Raw genomic sequence first — 13641 nt, 5'->3', positions numbered from 1 at the left:
TATATTCTCATTTCCCCAGTTATACAAATCTTTTCACACACTCTCTCTCTCTCTCTTTCTAACCCACCTACTTAATTGTCTCCTTAATTCTCCCATGAATCTCTTAACCGATTCAAATTTCAAAATTTGAAAATTTTGAATCAACCGTTCTAATCTTGCAAAATCGTGTAATCTCCATTTACTTATTTTTAAAATAAAATTTCATCAATTTTTTATTATTATTTTTTTGTATTTGTATATTTTTCTCGATTTCCCCAATTTTTTTCATAGTTTCACAGCCAAATCTCGATTCCTTGAGTACAATCATTCTAATCATGGAGGAACAATCTCCATCAAAGAAAATCACAATAGGTATACATTTGCATGCAACCAATTCAGTTGGAAATCTATCTTTTTCGTTGGGTTTAACTCAACATTTTAAAGCAATTGCAGTATCTATTGCAAAATCTAAAGATATTTGTTCAAACATTGTAAAGAATGAGATTAGATCTAAGTTTCTAAATGACCCCATCAATACCGTGTTAAAATCTCCAAAGAGTGGAAAAAAAGTTTGATTCCGATTTGATGATTCCTGTAAAAAAAAAGTACAAGAAACATCTTCTAGTAAAAATGAATCAAAAATAATTGTGGAAGATGATTATGTTGTAATGGACCAATAGGAAGCAGACGATTTTGAGGTATAACCCTGTTTTCACTTATTTCTCTTGTATATCGATAATTTAAGTTGTATATTACATAACAAATGAACTATAATGGGAAAAATCAGCATTTGTATATATTATACATAATTAATAATCAGATGTCTTGTTGTTCATAGTTATACAAGTCCAATTGACATATAGAAAATTAATACAAGTAATCAAAAATTACTCAATTATATTCATTTGTTGACTAAAATATATAATGAATTGTATAAAATCGATCTAATACACAAAACAAACATTAACATATACAAACTGATATACATAATAACAAATTACTCAATTGTATACACTTGTCGACTTAAAATGCGTAACGACTTGATTATTCAATTATATACATTTGTTGACCTAAAATATATAATGTCTTGTATAAATTCTATCTAATATACAAATCATACAGTAACATATACAAAATTGATAAAAGCATGGGAAAATTTCATAAATCATAATATGTTTAGACAAACAATCACCCACGAGTTGTATATAATCTATCTAATATACAAATCAAACAGTAACATATACAAACTGATACAAGTAATAAAAAATTACTCAATTATATACGATATATTTAGACAAAATCACACACAAATAAACTTAGTCTGAAATTCGATACAAATTATATACATCTACAAATTATTTTCAAATAAATCAACTACTCCATACATTAATACCATTCTAACGGATCTTAATACAGATTAAACATGAATTAACCAAGAAATATATGAAATACATATACATAGAAGAATATACAACTCGTAATGGATAGATTGTTATGTTTATCTTTTCGGTATTTAAGCCACAAAAAAAGTTAAATTGTTTTCGTTCTAATACTGAAGAAGCTTTGATTGAATGAAAATAATGAATATTCTGCGTTTTCTCAAGAAGAAGAAGACTTATTTTGGTAACATATTTCAATTAAACTAAATGACATTTATTTAAGAAATTATTTCCTTAATTATCGCATAATCAGTTAGATATAACTAAATATGATTTTGTATAATTACTTATAAAAATGACGAACTAAACAAATCAGAATCATAATAGCTGTTTAAACTACATCTATGATGAGCAAATAGACATATTACTGTTAAGGATGCCTATTATGTTTTCCATTGTAGCTATTTATTTTGTATGATAAATTTAGTTTGCTTACTTAAAAATTTCAAATAGCAAAAAGTCTAAACACAATTCTTTTTTCTTTGACCCATTTCTACCTTTTTTTTCTTTTCTCTGGAGAATTAGCTGTGAGCATACAAAACTTTTCTTCCCATTTTTCATCTGAATTTATTTCTTATGTTCTCCTTTTTATATGAAAATATCAAATGAAAAATATGGAGAAAAGTTTTGTACACTTTTTGCCAATTGAAATTTCAAAGTCATCAAATTTTTTTTTTTTACGTGTTTTGTAAAGTGACATGTCATCTGTTAGTTTTGAGGGATAACAATAAATCGATAAATAAAGACTATTTCAGAACGCTTATATGTTTAAATAAAAGTTTATGATTTTATTAAAAAATGATATAAATCGATTCAGTACGATTAGATTCGATCGATTCTTCATATTTCTTTGTGGCTGGACTTTTAACAAAAATGTGAGTTTTTATCCAATATTTTTTTTTCGTGAATGTCCCATAAGTTATATAAAAACACATTTTCCACTTTTAAATTTTTTATAGTTTTTTCGTATAACTTTAATTAATCATTCTTAAAAAAACCCTTCATCTTAAAAACAATGAAAAATGTCAAAAATACCCGTAAACTATTAATGGAACAAATATATGTACATAACTGAATAGATTTATATCATTTTTTAATAAAATCATAAACTTTTATTTAAGCATATAATTATTCTGAAATAGTCTTTTAATTCATAAAAAACCAAAAAACTCCCGAACCAAATGATGTTACACTTATGCAAATATATTTTATATATTAACAATGTGTATATAAATATATTTTAATACATTCTTCGAATATAAATATAACCTATGTCCTAGTCGACCTTTGCCCTTTAATTAATTAGATTTAACATTTAAAAATATTAGAATGGATATTCCATCGAACAATCCAATGGAAAGTTCTAGATCAAACAATATAACAACAAGGTTTTACATTTTTTAATTTCTAGGTGAAGAATTGAAGTGCTTCATCAATAACACACTTGTGAAAGAAATGTTTCAATAATAATGTATTTTGAGGTGATACTTTAAAAGTTAAAAAGAGAAAAATCGATATGATCGGGACGGATTTAGAAAATCTAATTTTGGCTATACATTATAAAATACCCAAAAATTTGAGATGATATAATTTTTTTTAAAATAACCGATCGAACCATTCCATTGATACCCCTATTGGACTCGACTCATCTCCTTACACTTTCTCTCCATTTCCTCATATGCATTCTACTATATAATAAAAGAGAGTTTATGATGGACATTCTACTATTTACAAATGACTTAAAAATTATCTTAATAAATTATTTACAAATTACTTAAAATATTTAAGGGAGTTGAGGCTACCCATTAACTTGACATGTGGAATTACTAGATTTTTCTCTTATTATTTTTTATTCTACTATATAATAAAAGGGAGTTTATGATGGGACATTCTACTATTTACAAATGACTTAAAATATCTTAATAAATTATTTACAAATTATTTAAAATATTTAAAAGATATATAATAAAATAGGTTGACTCTCAGAATTCTATCAGGGTCACATATATTGAGACAGAAAATATAACATATATCATTTTAAAATTACCAAAAAAAGTATTATAAATAATAATAATTAACAACTTAAAATATCTGAAAGACATTTTTAAAGGGTTGATTTTGTAATTTTATCCATATTACATAAATTAGGACAAAGTGACCAGTAATGTAGGTTATTTGAAAGTTACATAAAAATATTATAAATCACAATAATTAATAAATTAAAACATTTTTTAAAAAAATATGAAAATTTCGATGACTCTCTAAATTTCATTTGTGTCACATAAATTCAGACAACAAAAATAACATATATTGGGTCCATTTTAATTTATTTGTCATAAATCATGATAATTGACAACATAAAATATGTTTTGAAAAAGATACAAAAAATTCCACTGATTCTTGAAGTTAATCTATCGTAAAAATATTATAAATCATGATAATTGACAACATAAAATATTTCAAAAATAAATACATATAAAAAAATTCGATTGATTCTTGAAATTAATCTATCGTTAAAAATTATGTATAAAATACAATAAATCGTGATAATTGAAAACTTAAAATATTTATTAAAAAAACACAAAAAAAATAAATTGACTGATCTATTTAGAAATGACTTAAAAAGATAAATCATTTACAAATGACTTCAAATATTTAAAAGATATATAATAAAATAGGTTGACTTTCAGAATTCTATCAGGGTCACATATATTGAGACAAAAAAAATAACATATATCATTTTAAAATTATCAAAAAAATATTATAAATAATAGTAATTAACAACTTAAAATATCTGAAAGACATTTTAAAAGGGTTAATTTTGTAATTTTATCCATATCACATAATTAGGACAAAGTGACCAGTAATATAGGTAAATTTAAATAACTCACTATATTTTATCTGTGTCACATACATTAGGACAAAAAGTAATAGATATTGGGCCCGTGTGCTGCACGGGCTCTTCGTCACTAGTATTTAGATAAGTGACACTTGTTATATTTAAAAATCTAAAGGTCTTGATTAAATTTAATTTAACAAACCTCTTAGCCATACTTAAAAAAAAAGTTAGGAAAAAAATTCACTATTTTTTATGAGAAAATCACTAATTGTAACTCCTCATTAATATAACTATATACGAATTCTCCTGATAAATGTTTTACATATCTATTAATATCATTTTCCTAATCTAAAGGTAAGAATTCTCTCCGATATTTTTTTCGATATCTAACAAAATAAAATCATAGATAAAGAGGCAACGATATCAAACATGGAATAAAAAAAAAGCAAAATATTTTTTCTTTAACAGAGACCAACTTTATTTATAAACCTAAATTATTCTAAAACTTTTGACAAATACTATTATACAATATATTTTTTCATTTTCATTTTTTTTTGCATTTCTGACATAAATTTATTCGTCAAATACTTGTCTTTTTACTCAACAAAAAAATGATTTTAAATTTTTTCCTGTCAAAAGTAATTTATTTAACAAAAAATAAATGAAAAAATAGAGTATAATTAATGATATTAAAGAGCAATCAAAATTAGTGAAAGATGAGATTTTTCTTACTAAAAGTTGGTGAGTTTTTTCCTAGCTTGTTCTTTAACTATGATTAAAGGACTTGCTAAATTAAATTTAATCTAGACCTTTAAATTTTAAATATAATAAGTGTCACTCATCTAAATATGCACTTGAGAAAATTGAGAAAAACCGTATCGAAGATGAACCAAATCCTAAATTTTTATGGATACAACAGTGGATCAAGCAAAGGAAGTCCAAACCCGAGTGACAATAGATGGTATTGGGCCAGAGGGGTCAAACATCACAATAGATAATGAAACAACAATGGGAAAATTATGCACAATAACAAATACTTAGCTTATATTAATGAGTAACTTTCACATGTAACAAACATAAAAATTATACTTGTATATGTTATAACTATAATTTGCATAATTGCTCTCCTTAACAAATTGTTTATTTGTTATGGAGCTTTTGATTTATATAATTCACTAGAAACATTCAGTTTTATACAAATTGTTCAATTTTGCATTGTAATTTGTATAATAAGATTTGTATTTGTATATTATAAGTGTATAGGATGAAAATATATGTATTTGTATATACACTTTTCTCTCGCTTTATACAAACACACGCATTATATACATTTTATACTGAAATGTATAAAATGACTAATTGTATACCAAAAATGGCTAATTGTATACCGAATCAAATGACAAAAAAATAGAATGTTTGTTGTGAATTACAATTAAAATAAACTGTGGCTATAACATTTAATTTGAATTAATAATTTGTTATTTCATACAATTTTCCCTATATATTAATTACTATAGCTATAATTTAAGAAAATTATAATTCGCGGCTTCAATTTCCCCAATTCTTGTTACTTGCGTGATTTGTATAATTCGCCTGATTTGTATAATTCACTTGATATGTATAAATTCAAAATTTGTATAACTCGGTTCTTGATTGTATAAATCCAAAATTTTGCATATACTTATCCTAGCTATTTACGATTTATGAAAACTTCGTAATAAATTATCCTGTTTTTATATTGACAAGCGAAATCCTAAAAAAATCCTAAATGTATAAATACAGTATTTGTATATATTTTCCATATTTATATACTCGCAAGCAAAATATACAAACCACAACCTCAATAGCAAACAAAACTATGGCTATGTAGCACATTTATCAAAACTATAGCTATAGAATTTTATGACTATTATGTTTGCAATTTCTAAAATTTTCGCCAAGAACTATTTGCTGGTTTATAGAAGATAGGGAAGCCCTCGATTCTTTTACCATGCCAATAGTCCCAGAGCTTACCATCCTAAACACTTCGACCAAGTACCTAAATATACATTATATATATATATATATATATATATTTATTACTGATAAATTAGTTGGCTAAATGGTATATAATTAAATCATAGTTCGTACATTTTTTTGCGTTTAAAGAAAAAAATGCCATTTCACATATATAAACAAAGGAAGAAACACAAGAAATTCCGTGGATCGATCTACAATGATTTTAAACAAACACAATTATCATTAGCTAGAGAAAAACAGAGGGAAAAAAGTTACATATGTAGACAAAAGAGAAAACTACATGCATGATAATTTTGATAGGGAGTTAAAAGTGAGTTAATTAACTAATTATATCCCTGGAACCTAGCTAACTGTAGATTAGTGATAAAGTCTAGAGACGAATTGTGTTACAGTTAACTGTATATATGGAGCTAGGTCACATAGAGTTGTCTAGTTGTTGATCCAACACATTACATAAGTCTGTTATATCTATCGAAGGATCCATAGTAGTACACACCGATGGCGATAAATTAGAACAACATGCTGCTGCTACCTCTGCCTGTGATGGCGTTGGTGGTGGCATAGGGAGGTGGTGGTGGTGCTGCAGGGTCGATATTCGAGCTTGAACGTAAGCTAACTCTGCTTGCAATGTCACAGCCTAAACACAAGCACATAAAGTGTTCAAATATGGTTCACAATTGTTAGTATTCATTTTTTGTATAACAATAAATGGTTTGGATTCGAGTTTAAAGTAGTGAATTTAGTTGAACCTGCACATAATAGGTTTTCACTTAGGTAATTAATTACGACTTGAAATAAAACCAAAGATATCATGAATATTACCTTAGCTAGGTTCTATCATGGTAACATCATTAGTTTAATATAAAGTCCCCATATATTAAAAACTTATTCACGTGCTAAATGATAAGATCAAGATACTTTAATTTGTGGAATTGCATAGAAGCTACCTGTCAGAAGAAAAGTCTAATTTCATTCATAAGAAGTCAACATTTTTTTCTTCTTATATTATAAAAATCACTTGCAACCAATATTATATTCTACACTTACCTTCTTGTTTATAGCAAACTCTATAATAAAAAGTAAAATAATAATGTGTTTCTTTCCCCTCTCAAAATAATTGTCACATATTTTTGAGAGTCGAATTACGGGATATCACATGCGCTAGGCATTGTTAGTAATATTTTGTAAACTTCCATGAAAAACAACAAATGAATAAGAAAGAAAGAAAGTCAAATTATTGATGTATTTGAATATTTCTCGAGCTGCTAAAGTTGATTAGGCAGGGTTACTTGTTATCTCCGGCAAGCAATTACTAAACATTATATTACATACATATAAAAGTCAACATCAACAAACTATTACATTAGTCCAATTTCTATTTCATGTGGGTTGCAAGTAAAAGCGCAAATCAGCTTAATCTCACACAAATTGTTCAAGTCATGGTCAATAATTCTTCTGCCTTGTGTCCATCACTAGGGCGTCAAATAGGCAGATTAAATTAAATTTGGACAGATAAAAATGAATTGAGTTTTGATAGGTTAATGGATTTCGCAAACACCTCTTTTGCTATGTTTTCAGCGCTAATATTCAAAAGGGCATATTTTCACTATTGATAATCAGCTCATACAAACAAAGCATACAACAATATTTAACTAGTCCCACCCATGATCTGAAAACTTAAAAAACTTTTATCTTTAAATAATCAATGAGTTTCTTGTCAAAAAACATCTTTTGGTAAAACCAAAGTAAAATATTTTGAGTGTAAAGATAAAAAAAAAAAAAAAAAAAGGTATATTCCAATATTTTCATGCTCCTTCAGTTTTCAACTCCGCACATGCAAGTGTTTTTAATAACATAATATTCGACTTCTCTTTTGGTCAAGTTTGTCAAAGAAATATAAATATAGTACTCCATTCACTTCAGATTTTGACTTGATACAGAGATTATTAAAAAAAGTAAATAGTAAAACTTTCGAATGTTATAATGTTAAGTTAAAAAAAATGTAAAATATATCAAAATATTCTTTAATTTTGTGGTAAGATAAAAAGTTAAAATTAAAGAGTTCTCAACAAAAACATTCTAATTTAAACTGACTAAAAAAAATAGAGCAAACATATAAAAATTGAGTTGAGTATATAATATGCATTAGTTAGTAGAGATAATAACTCAAAACTAATTTATGAAAGTAGAACACTTAGTTTAGATCACATCACAGATACTATCACTTATTCTTAGTACTAACACTAACTAGATAAAAACGATATCAAGAGTTTTAAGTTATATTAAGAGGTTTTTTGTTCAAGATTTATCAAATCACCTAAAAAAATATCTACAAGTAAATATTCATATAAGACTATGAGATTTGTAATTTTAAAAGTTCACAATTAAACCCATAGATCATGATCGTTACACTAATAACTAAAGGTGTATATAACTTCAACCCTTTTTGCTTATGTGACTCGAACTAACAATCTTGGTATTGGAAGCGAGAGAGTTTACCATCCGAGCAACTCTCTGTATAACATAAATATTGAGTTGAGATTAAGAAAGAATTACCTGTTGTTGAAGGGAAAAGATGTGACCAACACAGCCATAGACAGGGTCTCTAACTCTAGCAAGAGCCTCATAACAAAGTGTAACAACAGTTTCAAGACGTTTATTTGGTGGAATAGTAAGCAATAGTTTTGATGCATTACTAGCACCAAACACCTTATGGACAGCAGCAAAATGAGCCATGCCTTGTTCTGAGTCAAAATAAGGTGCAAATATGCAACCTTTCACACATTTTCTTCTAAGAAACTTGCATGCACCACAAGGCCCAGTACCACTACCATTGCTCATATTTTGTTATTAATTAGTGTGAGTGTTTCAAATTTTAATTGTGGGGTATGTGGAATGATGAAGAAGAAGAGTTAAAAAGATATTTATTTATAATTGTATAAAAAGGTAGGTAGGACTACTGCTTGTTGCTGTTTGTTAGTGGAAGTAGTTTTTAATAGTATATATAAGAAAATGTTAGTATAAGCTTTTGGTGGTGGGTCACTTGATAGACAGCTATGCTACTCCCTTCAACCATATTTTATTAAACACAAGACTTTTGAGGTTGTTCGGTGTAACTGGTTAGTAGCTAAGTTATTTATGCAAGTATTATATTTTGTGTAAGTAATATTTTAATTTGTTTTTTTATTTGATATTAAGTTTTACTGTGGAAAGTAAAAACATTTGCAACGGATGAATACGATGTTTGGTGGTATTTTTATTGTTTTTTTTACTATGTATAAAATTCGACACACTTAATATAATATTTGATTTGCAATTTTCTCATAACTAGTATCTACATTACTCTAACCAGCTATAAAACGGTTCCTACGTTATATGCAAGGTAAGAAATTTGTTGTACTATTTGGTGGATTCATAGGAAAATATATTATTCATATAATCTTGAAATTAAGATACGATTATTGCGATAACAGGAAGAGATAACCTTTATAGCTTAAACGATCATATTGAAATTTTATTTGTATGGTCTTCCATTTCTTTTTATATAAATTGTTCATTAACATGATGGCCTGTGAGAATAGCTAGACTACTTAAATTTTTACTTTTAGATACAACACTAAGTATGATTTATTTTTTTTTAAAAAAAAAAAACTTCAATATTGGGACAAGATTATGTTAGCAAATTAACCCTTCTTATATTACTAATCATAAAATAGAAATAAAAGAATGTTTTAAATAGAGGGAAAGTGTGCCTTTTGAGTTTTGGGTTGCATTTAATATAAAATTGGTGTAAACTTTAAAGCTAAGCTAAAAGAAAGAAGCAGAAATTAAGGGGAGAGAAGCTGTAGCTTGCGTGAAGCAAACATGTGTACTAGTGTTAGAGGGAGTTGATACATGAGGACGAGAGTAACAGTTTATTTTTAAAAAAAAAAAAATTAGCTCATTTTTTTCCTATACTATTGTATTTTGATTTTCTCTCGATATCTGATATTTATTTTAAGAATCCGATTGTTCCAGGTTCATGCCCAAGTTCTCATTTTGGTGAATAGAACGCTTTCTACTTACATCAATTATTAGTGATATCGTGTTCATTATTGGATGATTGGTGCAAGACCTGAAATTGTGAAGATAGTGACTTCGATCAGATGGAGAGGGGCGAAGTAGCCAACCAGATCAAGACATTGAATTGTGAATTCACCATGCGCGGGTTTAATTCCCGTCGAAGACACAAGTCAAATATAGAAAGAATTTTCTGTGCAAGTCATTTTGAGCTCTTCAAACACCTCCAAACAATATAATTAATATCTGATTGAAAGATAAAAAGCATAATTTTGTATCGCATCGCCTATTCGCCAAAAATAAAAATAAAAAAGATAAATAAGATTTACGTATATTTTACTCTCAGAATTATACTGTTGTAGTATTTAATGAAGTAGCAGAGGCACTGTTGGAGTGTTGAGTAACTCGAAAGGAGGTACAGACAGACATCCCATCCAATTGTCTCTTACTCAATACTTCGGCCCAACACCTCATTTTTCTTTTTCAATTGTCATTTCAATCATAAATCACACTCAATCTTCACCACTATTAATTACTACAGTTAACAAGAAAAAATTACAAATGAAAGCAAAATGAGGATTGTTTATTTTTCCCTTCAATCAATGTACAATTTCATATATGCATGTAACACTACTGTATGAAGTGAGACTTTTTGCTGGCGATTACTTGTGGGATTGTTGGTCGTATGTTACGAGTAATCGATTAGTCCTGCGTCAAAAGAAACTAAAAACACATACTTTATCCATTTCAATTTTACGTGACACGAAGTTGAAGAGAGTTAAAAAAAAAAATAATTTGATGTGATCTTGGACATGTCACATAGAAAGTTAGAATTAATGAGTTGCCAAAAAAAAACCATTCTTTTTATTAAAAAGTGAGATATGCGGATGTGTTATAGATGAAATGGGTTTGATCAAATATAAGTAGGACTAGAAATCAAATTTTTACTCAAGAGCTAAAATAAAGTCTAACAAAAATAACAAATCTAGCGAAATCTCATAAGGATAGTTTGAGGAATCTAGAATGTACACAAATCTTATTTCCACTTTTATGAGGTAGTTAAAATATTTTCGAAAGTCCCTCCAGCCTCCGCTCAAATAACATATATCAAAGCATTTTAAAAACAAAATCAAAAGAGATATAATGAATAATAGAAAAAACATTATATACTAACATTTTCACAAAACATGTGCAAACTAGAGACTAATACAAAAATAAACAAGATCAATGGTATAACTTCCAGTAATACCACTTACTAATTATTTAACATTTTACTAAATTAAAGTATAACAACCTATTACATAAATACTAAATAAGGCAGGCGTACACTAAACTAATTTCTGATGCACTAGTCACATATTACATATCAAGAGCTTAGTGCACCGCCTAGAACGCATCAATAATCAAACAAACTCCTTCACAAAATTAATAATAGCAGCAGCTCTTCTACTATCAACCACTTCAATTCCATGAAATCCAACATCATCAAATCTAGCTTCAACCATAACCCCTTCCTTGACTAACATTTGCACAAATTCTTGTTGCCTATCAACCAAAGGGTCCCCTCCAAATCCAATAACCAAACACCTCCCAAGTTTATTAATCTTGTCCCTATATGGCCCATTCATCATTGGATTACAAAACCTATGATCCCTATCTGTCCCTTTTGGTAAAGCAAAATCCCATAACACATCAATTACTGGTAAGGGGAAAAATGGATCAGTTGCTAATCTCATTTCTGATTTTGTCCTCATTTTTCCACCAAAAAAAGGTTGGTTCAATATGACCCCATTAATACGTAATGGCTCTAATTTTTTATCGAGTAGTTTAAGTGCGGAATTAAAAGCAATGTTACCACCACAACTAACACCATAGAGGTAACACCTTGAGAAATCTCCATATTCCCTTAGCCATTTTTCACCATTAACGCGATCCAACGCTTGGTTCTTGATCCAAAGAACCGCGTCTACCGTGTCGTGGTATTGAGAAGGGAGCTTGTTTTCGGGTGCTAGACCATAATCCAATGCCACAACAATGGAGGGGACTTCGCTACATAGTTGGTTACAACTTTCATGTATTATTGTACTTGCTACGCTGAAGTGAATCCACCCTCCTGCAATGCCCAAACATATTTAAACTCGTCTCAATCCAATATTATAAAATAAACACACAAGAGTACGATACTTATATATCTGACATGACTTAAAATTTCCTACAAAATATAGAAAATAAAGTAAACGTATTAACATAACTAGAATAAAAGTATCTCTAAAATTTTGATAAATATTCCTTTTGTTTTAATTTTGTGTGTTTAAGTTTCCTTTTTAGCCTATTTAAAAAAAACCTCGTTTTAGTTTTATATTCAATAAATTCAAACATTGTGTATATATGAGATGTTTAAGACTAAAGGGAATTTTGATATATTATAGAAATTTTTAATTTTAAATCACAAAATTCAAAAGTCTCCTTAATATTTTTTATTAAATAATGCATCTTGTCTAATGTAGGTTCGGATCTAACAATTTAGCTATGGGTTCAATTGAGTCCATAACTTCTATCCTATCCAAAAAAATTGGAAAAAAAAAAAAGAGAGTTATTTACCCATTACTCAAACAAGGTGAATGTTTTAGTGGTAAAAAAAAATTGAAATTCCGTACTCATAATTAAATTAATATACTGGATCAGCCTCTGTCAAATCAGACATATAAAATAAAGCAAAGGGGGAAGATATAGATTGTGATCACTCAAAAATTCAAAACTATAATAGGGATTCAACGGTATTTAAGACTTAAAAAAATTGAAAATACTGAATCGGCCTTTGACCTACCTGTATGAAGATAAACTATAATAGGAAGTTTAGCGATAGATTTGTCATTGGAGGGCAATTTACTTGGACGATAAAGTCTCATCCATGTTTTCTTTTCTTCATTTAAAGTAATATCTTTGCTAACAACAGCTTGGCCAGGGAGATGATTTTGATCACCAGTGGCTTGAGTTGTAGGAAAATCAAGAAGACGAGTTATACTTCCATCTTGGTTTAACACCACATTAAGGTGTTCATATGGATCAAATTTTGACATGCTACCTACCTACCTAATTTAATTGTGAGTAGCTTCAACCAAAAATATTAATTACTTAACAACGTAATTAAATGAATAAAATGTTGTTAGTAGCTTTTTTTCCTATGTCATAATAACAAGTACAACCTTAATTTTCGGACATTTTTGTGCTTGTAACATAAAAAGTGGATTTTGGTTGTGTATAAATGTTTGTTAGTTTTACATTGACCAATTCTTTTGGATGTTC

General features: G+C 27.9%; 2 protein-coding genes across 2 annotated transcripts; both read right to left on the bottom strand.

The window, feature by feature from the left end:
- Window positions 1-6469: 6469 nt before the first annotated feature.
- LOC125871765 (LOB domain-containing protein 19) lies at window positions 6470-9168 on the bottom strand. The gene is made up of 2 exons (XM_049552432.1): window positions 8833-9168; window positions 6470-6913 (listed from the first exon to the last, which is right to left on the bottom strand). Exons 1-2 carry the CDS (start codon window positions 9115-9117, stop codon window positions 6692-6694), a joined length of 507 nt encoding a protein of 168 aa, XP_049408389.1. The 5' UTR covers window positions 9118-9168; the 3' UTR covers window positions 6470-6691.
- A 2526-nt stretch (window positions 9169-11694) lies between these two features.
- LOC125871720 (probable carboxylesterase 9) lies at window positions 11695-13421 on the bottom strand. Its single transcript, XM_049552374.1, has 2 exons — window positions 13163-13421; window positions 11695-12448 (listed from the first exon to the last, which is right to left on the bottom strand). The coding sequence occupies exons 1-2, from the start codon at window positions 13413-13415 to the stop codon at window positions 11739-11741; spliced, it is 963 nt and encodes a 320-aa protein (XP_049408331.1). The 5' UTR covers window positions 13416-13421; the 3' UTR covers window positions 11695-11738.
- Window positions 13422-13641: the final 220 nt, after the last annotated feature.

The sequence above is a fragment of the Solanum stenotomum genome, chromosome 1, assembly GCF_019186545.1.
Source record: "Solanum stenotomum isolate F172 chromosome 1, ASM1918654v1, whole genome shotgun sequence".
NCBI classification, from domain to species: Eukaryota; Viridiplantae; Streptophyta; class Magnoliopsida; order Solanales; family Solanaceae; genus Solanum; species Solanum stenotomum.
Note: the sequence above shows the minus strand (reverse complement) of the source record. Positions and strands in the feature narration are given on the sequence as shown.